Source organism: Mirounga angustirostris, unplaced genomic scaffold (genome assembly GCF_029215605.1).
Source record: "Mirounga angustirostris isolate CCGP_5_RB_7025 unplaced genomic scaffold, mMirAng1.0.hap1 SCAF_3, whole genome shotgun sequence".
NCBI classification, from domain to species: domain Eukaryota; kingdom Metazoa; phylum Chordata; class Mammalia; order Carnivora; family Phocidae; genus Mirounga; species Mirounga angustirostris.
The window spans coordinates 958,715-971,220 of record NW_026991711.1 but is presented as its reverse complement, the minus strand read 5'-3'; the positions used below and the strand labels follow the sequence as shown (position 1 = coordinate 971,220).

The following is a 12,506-nucleotide window of genomic DNA, read 5'->3' as shown; positions in this document are numbered from 1 at the left end:
GCAGGACCTCTCCGGGCTGTGGCTGCTCCTGAAGACCAGCACAGGTGTGTCCGGCTGCAGTTGGCACTGCGGGGCTGGGGGACGGGGCGCGGGGGCAGGCAGGGGCCTTCTGGGGACGCTGCGTGGGGGGCCCAGCAGAGGCTGTGCAGACGGAGGCCGGTTGGCCCTGTCGGGGTCCAGGCTGGGGCCTTGCCAGAGCAGGAGCCCCGCTGCGGGGCGGGGCGTGTCGGGCGCCGCCGCTGGTGGGGGGCTGTGACTGCCTTCTCCCCCCACCTGGCCCTGCAGGTGCCCGCCGTGCCGTAAAAGTGCTCACCCGGGAAGTGGGAAGGAGCTCTCTCCGGGGCTCCTTTGTTCGAGCCTTCCGGGAGATGGGCTTGTGGTGCACTGGCCGGAGCCCCAGGGCCTGGGGGGCAGTGCTGCGGTCCCTGGCGGCGACTCGGGCCAGCGCTGTCCTCACGGCTGCCGATGCTCACGCATCCCGACGGAGGGCTGTCTGGCAGCCGAGCAGGCCTGGGGGCCCAGTGCGAGACAGTGCCGGCCACCCGGGCTCTGTGGGACCTGCTCCCACCCCGGCCGGAGGGTGGGCACGGCCCGCGTCCCCTTGTTGCCGTTCTGAGGATGGAAGGGTGCTCATTTTTTTTTTTTTTAAGATTTTATTTATTTATTTGAGACAGAGAGAATGAGAAAGAGAGAGCACATGAGAGAGGAGAGGGTCAGAGGGAGAAGCAGACTCCCTGCCGAGCAGGGAGCCCAATGTGGGACTCGATCCCGGGACTCCAGGATCATGACCTGAGCCGAAGGCAGTCGCTTAACCAACTGAGCCACCCAGGCGCCCTGGAAGGGTGCTCATTTTGAAGTGATTTGTCGTAAGTACATTTTCCAGCAGGTGCTCCTGCCAAAGGTTGGCAAATTAGCTCATCAACTATTCCTGTAAATTTGACGAATCGGTCAAATCTTAGCTATCAGTGGCAACTGGTAAATACCCGAAATTTCCAGTTTGATGACAGAGGCCCTGGGTCTGTGGAGAATGTGCCCGCCGCTGAGGTGGCCACGGGGATGGGTGGGACACCAGCGCCGCATGTGTGGTGAGCCGTGTTGGACTTGGGGCCTGGGGTCAGCACATCGGGGGGAGGCTCTGGGGGAGACGCTGTGTTGCACGAGGCTTGGCTGTGGGTGGGCCATGCTCTCGGGGCGCCCGCCATGTGCCCTGCCGCCCCACACGTGTATTCTGTTCCAGGAGGTTCTTCAGTTCGACCACGAGCCGTTTCAGACGGCGGCTTGTTTTCCTAAGTGGGGACTGGTTCTGGTTCTTGTAACTTGAGTTCCTCCAGCAGACGTTGCTGTCGCGGGTTTTCAAAGGAGGGTCCGCAAGGGCCTGGGTAATAAGGGTTGGAGGGTCTCCCATCTGCACAAACTTTGCTGTTTCCCAAAAACAAGGGTGTGTGTTTGCCCGAGGAGGAAGCAGCTGTTGGTGTGTGTGGCGGTGGGTCTTGGTCCTGCAGGGGCTGTAGGACACGTCACAGGTGGTGCTCCTGCAGGCCTGTGTCGTGGCATGCTGGCTTTGATTGGCACCTGCTGTTTACCAGCAAGGATGCCCACGTCGCCCTTCACGTCCTCATAGCCGAGGTGGTACCTGCCCTGAGTCAACAGGAGACCAAGGGGAGGCCACAGGCGTGTCCGTGTCCCAGGGCGACTCACACCACAGAGCAGGACGGCGCGTTCGAGCCGCGACCGCATCACAGACTTGGGTGCCTCCCGTCTTGTCCTCATGACCTCAGTGAGGTCAACAGTGGTGCGTGACCCCTCCCCACCAAAGCCTGCCCCACCCCCTCCAGCCCTCCCGTCCGGCCCTGCCTCCCGCGCCGGCCCGTGTGCGTGCTGGGGCTCCTGGTGGGCCAGTGTCTCTGGAGCACCTGCACGCCTGCTCTGCAGGCCGCCGCGGTGAGGCCTGGAGTAGACGAGACGTGCAAGGTCTCAGTGAAGGTTAGTCAACCTCTTGTTTGCTTGTAGATTTATAGAATTCTTGGTGCTTAGAAGGTGGGAATAAAGTGCTTGCTTACAGTTCAGGGAAGAGTTCTGGAGAGCCTCTGGGATTCCTGGAAGGACTTGCTGTTGGTGTCAGTGACGAGCTGCATCGCGCCTCCCCTTCTTGCACGCGTGTTCTGTGAGCCGCCTTCTGAGGGTGGATCCGGAGGAAGGATGCTCGTGAGCACCTGCCCTGAGGAAGGACCAGAGGCAGTGATTTTCCTCATCTGTGATTCTTTAATGTTGACAAATAAGAAAACACCATCAGAAACGTTCCCTTTGTTTTTAAACAGCAGGGGCTGGCGTGGATGGGGCGTGTGTCCCTGGTGTGTGTGGCAGGGGCTGGTGTGGATGGGGCGTGTGTCCCTGGTGTGTGAGGGACACGTAAGTGCACCTGCTACTTGAGAGTCAGCGGAGATGCTGGTGCTGATAGCGTGGACCCGGGGGACTCCGGGCCGGGTGCTCCACTCTCGGGGTGCCAGTGCCATGGCAGGCTCAGCCCAAAGCCAGGGCGTGCGGCCGGCATGCTGTCAACCACGCTGCTCTGGGCTGACGGTATTTGCTTTTGCTGCGACCCAAAGTCTCGGTTTCTGAGGAGCAGGAGACGTCGGTCAGACTCTGCGGGGTGCATGTGCGGCTGGTTGTTGGACACACTTGGGATGGGGCTGGTTCTTTCATCTTCTCTCCCTCCCGTCCTCCCCGGCCCCAGAAGCTCGCTGAGATCCTCGGGCATCAGCCTATTCAGCTTCCAGGGCTGGTCCACACGGCACGCCTCTCCCAAGGGCTAGCCAGGTGCTGTTCCAGGAGCTTGCTGGGCTCAGCGTTCCTGGGGACACGGGCGCTGGCTCTGCTGCAGGGAGGGCCCAGCGGCTCTGCCCGAAATGGCCACTGCCCTGTCCTGGGGCCCCGTCCAGGCCACCTGAGCAGATGCTCCTCTGTCCTGGGACAGCATAGAGAGCTCACCAGCAGGAGCCTTACCAAGAATGAAGGGTCTGCACATACCTTGTGCAGAGACTCGAGTACGGAGCCTCACCTTTGATGCAGGAGCTGGTTGCAGTCAGCGAGCTCTGGGTGGGGCTGGCTCGCCTTCCATGTCACCTGGCCCACCTGTCCACCCACGTCGGGCTGGTGTGGCTGAGGCCTAGCTGCTCTCGTGCATCTCCCTCGCCCCCTCCTCCTGTTCCGGGCACTGAAAACCCACTGTGTAGCCACGGGCAATAAACTCAGACCGCAGGGTGGCCACGTGGCCTCCCTGCTGGGCCTGCCACGTCGGCCCCACCTCTGGCCTCAGGTGTTGCCAGTGCCACTTCTCTGGGAGCTCAGTGAGGTGCTGCCGTCCCTGCTCTGTGGTCGCCAGCTCCCAGGTGCGGCAGGCACGGAAGGCTTCACGGTGGCACTCGTGGCACAGTGTGGCCTGACGGCCTCGTGGCACGGTGTGGCCTGATGGCTTCGAAAGCAAACAGCACTCTCAGTTTTATGGCTGCCTCCTCTTCCCCAATATTTGTGCCTTAAAACCTGTCATTATGCCTCCGTCAGGTTTCTGAGCCGCGGCCCAGAGGCCCTTGTCACCCTCCTTTCAAGCCTCCTTGTGCTGACGCTCGTTTGGCAGCAGAGGGGGGCTCTCAGCTTCCCAAGCCCCTTGGCTGGCCTCACCTGGCCATGCGGCGTCTGGGCCAGCAGTGAGCCCTTGCACCTGCTCTTGCCCACAGGGGAGGACGGCCTCCGGCCTGATCGCCAGCCCCACGGGGCATGGACTTTGGAAACCTTCTGGGTTCCGTCCCTGGTTCCCAAACCCACGCAGGTGCACACTTGGCCACAGAGCCAGGGAGGCGACTTGGTGCTCTGTTGAATTAAACAGAAGTGTGACTCAGAATTCACAGGAATTTCAAACTCAGAAAAGTTCAAAGGGAGCTCCTGGCTGTGCTCCATCCTCGATCTGACCGCTGCGAGCACAGTGGCCCGTGGCTGCAGGGAGGTTCTGGGAAAAGTGGGGGCCAGCCCCGTCAGCACTCCGGGAAGGACAGGTGTGTGACGGCGGCCTTGGCGGGGAGACACCCAGGTGTGGGTGTGAGGAGGCCCTCGCCTGTGGCAAGAGCACCCTTCTCAGTTCCAGGGGCTCCAGGTCCCGTGGCCCGAGCAGCAGTCAGAGGTGGGCCTGGCCGCTGGAGCCCCTGGCCGGGACCCCAGCCCTACGTCCCGTGCAGCAGCCCAAGAGTGAGTGCTTGGCCTCTCTCCCCCGGCTCCCAGCCCAGCACCCTCTCGTCTGCCATGCCGGTGACAGCCGGAGCTGAGCGGGCTGTGTCCAGGGCGGGGCCCAAGCTGGGCTCGTGGACATGCACCTGCTCAGGCTCCATGTCTGTGCCCGTTTCTGTGCTTGCCTTTGTGGGCCTTAAAACAAAACCGGGCCCGTGTGCTCAGGGAGCACCTGGTAGCTGAAGGCCGTGTTCATGAGGGCCCTGCAGCAAACAGTCCCATGAATGGAGCAATTTGGCTGCACAGCCCCCTCGTGGCAGCCCCGAGCCCTGGGAAGTGTCCCGTGAGGCCAGCCTCCCTCCCTGACCCACCTGCATGGACCCCCAGCCTGCAGGTGAGGCTTCCCTCGGGGTTCGGTTGGCTGGCCTGAGGGTCCCCAACCTCCACCTCGGTCCAGGGAGGGTGGAGGGAGCCCACTGAGGTGTTCCCAGGCCCGCTGCCATTTTCCCCATCTCTAGCAGCTCCACAACTGCCCACTCGGGCCAGCCTGGGGCTGGGGAAGCAGGAACGAAGGTCCAGGGGCCGCTGTGTGGAGGGCAGGGTGGAGCGCTGTGTGACCCGGGGGCCCCACTTGCCCCTGAAAGCAGCTTCCATTCTGTCCCTGCATGTCACAGCTGCTCACTCTCTTACTCCGGACCCGCTCCAGGCACCGGCTTCTCCTCCCTCAAGTGCCGGAACCGGCGACGGCGTTGAAACTACAGCGGGGGGCCATGGGGGGCCACGGGGGGCCTCCCGACCTTGGGGCCTCCCGAGCGCGGGGCCCGCCCCTGCCCAGAATCGGACGCAATGACCCACGTGCACTGAGGGTATGAGGAGGTTTCTCACCCACACAGGGACTCCCCGGGGGAGCAGGGCAGGCCCAAGGAATGGTCCAGAATGGCCCGGAATGGCCCAAGGTGGTGTGAACGCAGGGAGGGCGTGTGCTCTGGGCGGTGCTGTGCTTGGGGGTCCTGGGCTCCCTGCTGCAGCCGAGGGAGCGCTTTCCCGTGGGCTCACCCAGATCGGGGCAGAGGTGGGCCTGACAGTGGCACCCGAAAACAGAATCCAGGGCGTGAGGAGGACTTGGGAGAGCAGGGCGTGGGCACATGTCAGCGTGTGTACCCGCCGCACGTGGGTCTTTGTCTTCTCAGGCTGGGATCGGAGCCCACGTCGGGAACTGTCTCCTCTAACAGGGCTTCCAGTTTTCGGATCTGGTTCTGAAACAAGGTCTTGAGGAAACGTCTGACGTTGACTTAAGGGGAGAGATGTTTTCACGCCGGTTCTGATGCGTTAGCACTGTCCGCGTAGTCCGGTGTGCTCTTCCCTCCGCACGTGCCCGTCCAGTCCCTGCGTGTGTGTGTGCAAGGCTGCACCTCGGGGGGACACTGGCAGTCCCCTGGCGCCCGCCGCGGAGACCCCTGCGGGCAGCGGTGACACTTGCCGTCCGCGTCCTCTGCCGTGTGGAAGCGAACACCGTCTCCCATGGTTGTTGTTCTCGGTAACGGCGGCTGAGGAGAAAACACCGTGGGCAGAACTGTGGGCTCGATGCCCCCCACCCCGGTGACTTAGAAAGCCGGGCGCCGGCCAGGGCCCAAGGCAGCTGCGCATCCCGAGTATTGGTGACAGCTAAACGCCCACCCACACGCCAGGCACTGCGCACGTCCACCCTGCGAGTGGGATGCCACGAAAACTAGCTCAGGAGGCAGAGGAACGCCAGGAAACCAGGGATTGCCGCGCGGGAAAGGCGAGTCAGCGCGCGGGCCGCGGCCCCCTGGCTCTAGCCCCTCATCAGAGCGACTTCCAGAAGGCCACACAGACGCACCAGCAGCCCTGGACTCCGGGGGCCCTGGGGGCCTGGGCACGGTGTGCAGTCGGGTTCGGGTTTAAAGGCGCTTAGCGGCTGCTCCCTGAGCCGGGCCCCCAGGCCGCGGCCTGACCGTGGGCTTAGGAGCCCGATTGCCACCCACCCCGCAGTCTCCTCCACCTGCAGCAGGGACAGCGTTTACGACCTCGAGTCAGACGCTACTCAGACTCTAACGAAGAAAAACAAATACAGAACTATGGGGTGACTTTCAATGCCTCTGGGATCGGCTGAATGTCATTTCTTTGACCACCGACACGAGGGTCGGGGACCCACCGAAGCACGTGATGGTCAGGACCCTGCCGTCCGCTGTTGCTGTGGCCCAAGCTCACCAAGAGGTCCGACTTCTGCTTCTGCTCCTTCGAACCCTTCAAGCCCCAAGGAGCGTCTGCACTTACTAACCCATCTCTGAAGGTCACCCGCGTGACAAGCCTCAGATGGACAGTATCTTGTCCCTCCCTCTGAGGCTCTGCTCCTAGAATCTCCACGTTCCCTGCTGTGTGGCCTCCGGCAAGTCTCTGGACGTCTCTGTGCCTTAGGCTGCTCGTCCAACAGACGGAATATAATGCTCCCGCCTGCCGGGTGGTTGTGACAGATGCACGGATACGCGAAGAGTTTCCGGTAGCAGTGACGTCTCTACAATGACGGGTTTTCTCGGGCGTTGACAGGAGAGTCCCGTGGCTGCTCTCACCAGCCTGAGTTGAGCAGATTCCTGCACTTCGCTGGTATTTACGCTGCACCAATCGGCCGTGGAGTAGACGTTCAAGAAACGCTTGCTTTCTTGACTGATTTGAGGCCTGGGTGGGTTTGGGGGAGGTTTTTCCTTCTCTGCGCCGTTGGCCCAGCTGGGGCTTGTGTCAGACTTCCCCGAAAGTCATGTCTTCGTTTTAGCGAGGACGAGCTGGGCGCGTCCCCACCGGTTACTGGAGCAGCTCCTGGCCGCCCCGCCAGCCCCCGGAACCCGGGGTCCACTCAGTCAGGAGGGGTCCCTGCTGTCCCTGACTGTGGAGCCCGCGCACAGAGACCTTTGGGGGCTCCGACCCCAGCGGCCCCACCGCGGGAGCCGGGCCGGAGAAACGCTCAGGGCTGGGGGGGAGGCAGGTCGTGAGCACTGCCTACACTCGGGGGCCCTGCCCCGGCCTGGGCCCCTGGGCCCTCTCCGCGTGCTTGCCCAAGCAGCCTGGAGCCTGTGTTGAGGAGGACTCTGAGGGTCACTGGGACTTGGTTGTCTGCCCGTGGCAAAGACAGAGGTGTGGGGCCGCTAAGCTGGGCTTCCGCCAAGGCCTGGCTTCAGGCAGCCCCCGGGGCCGGGCTGACGCCGCTACGTTCCTATGGGACAGTGTTCCAAAAGCTACTTTGTACCAAGTTGTGTCTCGCTCAGAGCCCACGGAGTGTGTGCTGTGAGTGTCCGCAAGCCCCGGTATAAGGTGTGAGTGGGACGCCCTGCGGGGCCTGGCCTGCAGTGGGCGTACACAGGGCATCCGGTGGCCCACCTGGCTGACACCCTTCATAAGACAGGTGTTGATGAACGGGCAAACGTCCGCTTGATGGCAGATAGAGGCACCCCTCCTGGCGTCCCTGAGTGCGCCATGGACAGCGCAGCCTCGGACCTGCCGTCCATCCGACTGGACACGGGTCTGACCTCAGCACCGCGTCGCCTGGAGGCACAGCTCGTGCTGGGGCTGCAGCCAGCATGGGGCAGGCGGGGTAGGACATGCAGGGCACCCATTCTGTGCACACCTTACCGAGGCCCCCAGGTGGTTCCCACGCAGGCCTGAGCCGCAGACCCGCCAGGCAAGGGCGCGCAGCCTTGGGAGATGCGGGCCTGGAGCTCTGAGGAGGGGCGTGGGCCTCAGGGCTGCACGTCTTCATCTGCACCCAGGGCCACTATGGTCCCAAAGGGCTCCCAGATGGGGGTGGACTAGTCTGGAGCTGAGCCGGGTCCCAGGGCGGCTAAACTGTGAGGCGAGGGGTGGTTCCCGCCGAAGGGGTGAGTGGGCCACGTGTCCCCTGCCCTGTGCTGGGCCCCCAGCCCCGCCCCTGCAGAGCCCCAAAAGGAAGTGCTGCCCTCTCTGCGACCAGACCCTCATTGACCTCCCGGACGTGATTCTGTGACAGGCTCCTTGCCCGGGGGTCTCCTTTCACATCTGGCTGAGACAGGAATGCTGGAAACGGGGAGTTATCTGTGCAGCATTGTGCTCACACAGAGCCGTTCTGTGAAGGCGCGGGGCCTCGCCTGACCCTTTTATTGGGCCCGCGGGTGGGGCGACCCCCTTCCTGTCCAGACTTCTGACCCTGGAGTGCCAGGGAGGCTTGCCCATTTCCCCGAGGGTTCCTCCATTTCCTGCTGAGCCAGCAGTCACCATGTCCTCTGCCGCAAAGTGCGGGCCTGGCCCACATGGAAGAACTGCCCACTGCACCCGCAGGTCCAGATCCCGGGGGCCAGAAGCAAGCAGGTGACAGCAACAAGCCCCTCGCGCCATGGTCCTTACTTATTTCCAGCTCTCTGAGGGGTAGGCAGTGACCACATAAGCCGGAAGGACCTCTAGATGGAGTCCATGCCTATGGACCCACCTGTGTGCTGTTTCCGGCTCGGGCTGTGCACAGAGTGACACTATCGTTCACACCTAAAAAGGGGCCTTCGACCTAAGACACAGTATTAGAATGCGTTCTGCCCCAGCAACCTCACGAGTGTGGGATCTACAGCACGGCTGCAAGCTGACACGGCCCCGCGGTCAGCAGTCCACGGGCTCCAGAAATCCTGCACCAGCCTGTGTGCACGTCAGGAAGAACTTTGCCGAACTAGCTGGATTCCAAATGCTGCCGTGGGAAGTCACCGTGTCACGCGCCCCTCGCTTCCCCTGTTCAGCGCAAGTTCTTTGAGCTCCTATCGCAGCGGGTGCTGGGCCGGGCCCTGGGCTTGCGTAGTGGCCTGCAGACGCTCCGGTGGGCGTGCAGGGCGCTGTGAGGCCCAGCTCGGGCCAGGAGGTGGAGAAAGGCCTCCCTGAAGACATGACCTCTTGGCCAAGAATAGAGTAAGATTGGACCGGCTGGCAGACATGGGAGACACATTACAGGAAGCAGCTCGTGCAAAGGCCCTGAGGCCTGAGGGACCTGGTCCACCCATTGGAGGAGCTCTGGGAACACGAGAGTGGCCAGCGCCTGTGGAGGACGGTGGTTGACGAGGCCCAGAGATGTCTCTCCCAAGGAACCAAATTCGTGTTGACAGCTATCTGGCCCATGGGACCGTCTCTCTGTCAGACAGCACAGGAATGGTTGGTAATAGTAGGCCTGTCCCTAGTACGTGGGAAAGCCCTGTGCCATCGGGTGAGCTGGGCACAGAGCAGACTACTCATGCAGGACCGAGCTCAGGACTCTGGGAGCTTGGGGAGGAGGTGTTGCCCAGAAGGCTCTGCCAGGTGGACGCGGCCTGAGGATGACCGTGCAGTGTCCACCGTCAGAGGCCTGGACACCCGTAGTCGTCTTTCCTTGTGGGCTGGTGGAGTCTGGCGGGAGTCTTAGGTGCCGGTGATGGTGAGGTCTGGGGAACGCTCGTCACCGACACTGGGTCCCCGCTAAGGGACTTGCCCACTCAGTGTCTGCAGCTTTCCCCCGGCCCTGGCACATCTCCAGACTTCCGGAGCCCTTGCCCCCCATGGCCTGTGCTCCATGGCGTGCGTCTCCGGGGTTACGGAGGCTGAATGCGAGGAGCCGGGCACAGGTGCGGTATTAACCGCACACTTATTCCTTCCTTCCGAGGGGAGGAAAATCTGAACGTCACCCCCCGCCCACCGTCCAGGCTGCGAGCTGCAAACGAGTGCGTGCGGACATCGTCTGGAATTTAGAAACACACTCCACGCTCTCAGATCAGTTGTTCTCAGCCCTGTTTTCCTCCCACAGAGGAGAGCCGCTGCGGAGACGCTGCACTGCCCGTGGGCAGCGGCCTCCCTGTCAGGTCCCGCGTTCTGAGCGTGATGAGCACTGACCACTGTCACCTCCTGACCCCAGCCACCGCCACCGCCGCCCTGTGGGGCCGAGCGGGCTCGGGGTGGGTGGCGGCTCCACAGGGGACCCGCCCGTGTGCCCAGTGTGTCACCGTTTATCCTGGCTTGTTTGCAAGACCAGAAGAGCAGGCTTCCAGGCTGGTCCGTGCAGGGAGCGTCTTGCTGTCGCCATAGGGATTTTCCGGGTGGAAGAGTTCGGACCCGGATCTCCAAGCTGTTCACGGCCTGGGTCTTTAACTGGGTGTGGCAGGATCTGCGAGGCATCAGCATGGGTCCTGAGTCTCCTTGGAGAAATGGTGTTAGTGTCCCAGAAGGCAAATTCTGCCATTCAGCTGGGGTCACGTGATTGCTAGCGAGGCTGGCAGACACCAGAGCAAGGGCGGGCGCCCCACAGAGACATGCGGCAGCCCCACCCCAGGCCCCTGATCTAGGACTTGCGGCCTGCAGGCTGAGCCCCCGTTCCCGCCGGCGTCTGGCTCAGGGACCCAGCTGGGCACCCCTTCCTCTGTGTCTGCGTCAGGCAGGCAGGGGGCCCGTGCATGGGACAGAGCTCTGCACGTTCCCGCGTGCGTGTATGGAGGGTGTAGACCCGCAGCGGTGGCCGGGGCTCCTCGCTGACCTGCAGGTGTCTGCTCCAACTGCACTGGCCCTGGGGGTGCCCAGACCACTTCCAGAGCGGGGGCGGAGGCTGTGTGCCCCCTGGGTGCTCCTTGCTGGCGGCTTGTCCTCACTCCCACCCTCGAGTCCCTGCGCCCTTCTGCCTACACGTCCATCCGTCCCTCCTCCCGCCTGCGCGCCTCCTTTCTGTGCCTCTCACACACACCACATCTTAAATATTAATGAATCACCCAGCACACAGCTTCCTGTGCGCTGAGAAACAAAGGTTTCTGCGCATTGGAAACTGGAATCCCTTTTTCCAAGCACGTGACCGCTGGTCCCCTTCGGTGTTCGTGGATGTGCGCGGCTGCGTAAGGCGGTTTCCACCGAATGACAGTGGTGTCTGTCTGCTCTCCCTGCAGATGAAATCATGCACCGGGACATCACCCCACTCTGCGCCGCAGACATCCAGGACCAGCTGAAGAAGCGCTTTGCATATCTGTCTGGTGAGCGCGGGGTGGGCAGGAGGGAGGGTCCGCGTGCCAGGTTGTGGGCACCCCTTGGTTTCCTGTGACTACGTGGGCCCGGCCCAAGCGCTGGGAACCAGGGACAAGGCCTAGGACATGGCCTGCTTTGGATTTCACCGAGGGCCGGGAGATGTTGTGCAGCTGGGGGAGGGCAGCTCGGGGTCCTGAGAGCGACGCAGCCCGAGCGCTCCTGCCTGCAGACTCCAGAACGCTCCTGGGGCAGGTGATGTAGAAATAGGGCATAGCTGACCTCCTTCTTGCAGCGTCCAGGGGCTGAGGGCCTCCCTAGCCAAGCACACCTGGCTTCTGCAGAGAAGGCCCCAGAGTGCAGCCGACATGGACAAGCGGCCGACTCTGCCCCAGCAGCCTATCCTGAGGTCCCCCTGTATCCTCAGACGCTGCATGGCTGCCACACTCCCCTCAGGTCCCAGTTTGCCTCCACCCTGTGGGACGACCTGCTGTCCTGCCTGGCTGGCCGTGGTGTGCGACCCCAGCTGCTGGACGGTGCTAGTGCATTGTGGGTGCTAAGGGTATGATTACATCTGTGCAGCCGCCCTCACGGCTGCATGGGGGGCCCCCATCTGGACAAGACAACCTCCCATGGGTTCCTTGTGCTGTCAGTCAGGGCCTCTCCTTCTCTGGCGTGTGGCCCTAGATGCAGACGGCCCTCTCCCCTCATGAGCCCCCAGACCAGCCCCGCACCCCCCAGGGCTGCCCTGGCCCTTCCCTGGCTCACCTGCCCATCCCCTGGGCTGGAAGCGCCACTCCTCCAGCCGGGCCCTGACGTATGGTGCCTGACGTGTGGTCCTGACGCATGGCCCTGACGTGTGGCCGACGTGTCATCCCTGACGCGTGGCCCTGACGCGTGGCCCTGACGTGTGGTCCTGACATGTGGTCCTGATGCGTGGCCCTGACGCGTGGCCCTGACACGTGGTCCTGATGCATGGTCCTGACATGTGGCCCTGACATGTCATCCCTGATGTGTGGCCCTGATGCGTGGCCCTGACGCATGGGCCCTGACGCGTGGCCCTGATGCGTGGTCCTGACGTGTGGTCCTGACATGTGGCCCTGACGTGTGGGCCCTGACATGTGGCCCTGATGTGTGGTTCTGATGTGTCATCCCTGATGTGTGGCCCTGATGCGTGGTCCTGACATGTGGTCCTGATGCGTGGCCCTGACGTTTGGTCCTGACACGTGGTCCTGATGTGTGGTCCCTGACATGTGGCCCTGATGCGTGGCCCTGATGTGTCATCCCTGATG

At 63.0% G+C, this 12,506-nt stretch overlaps 1 protein-coding gene across 7 annotated transcripts in view; it reads left to right on the top strand.

Annotated features, from left to right (window-relative positions):
• MCF2L (MCF.2 cell line derived transforming sequence like) overlaps positions 1-12,506 on the top strand; it is a 96,600-nt gene that overhangs the window by 30,426 nt on the left and 53,668 nt on the right. For all 7 annotated transcript variants that reach the window (XM_064585884.1, XM_064585885.1, XM_045869740.3 and 4 more), the window contains exon 2: positions 11,142-11,225. In XM_064585884.1, coding sequence (XP_064441954.1) covers positions 11,142-11,225 — 84 coding nt within the window. The remainder of the gene's footprint in view (positions 1-11,141; positions 11,226-12,506) is intronic.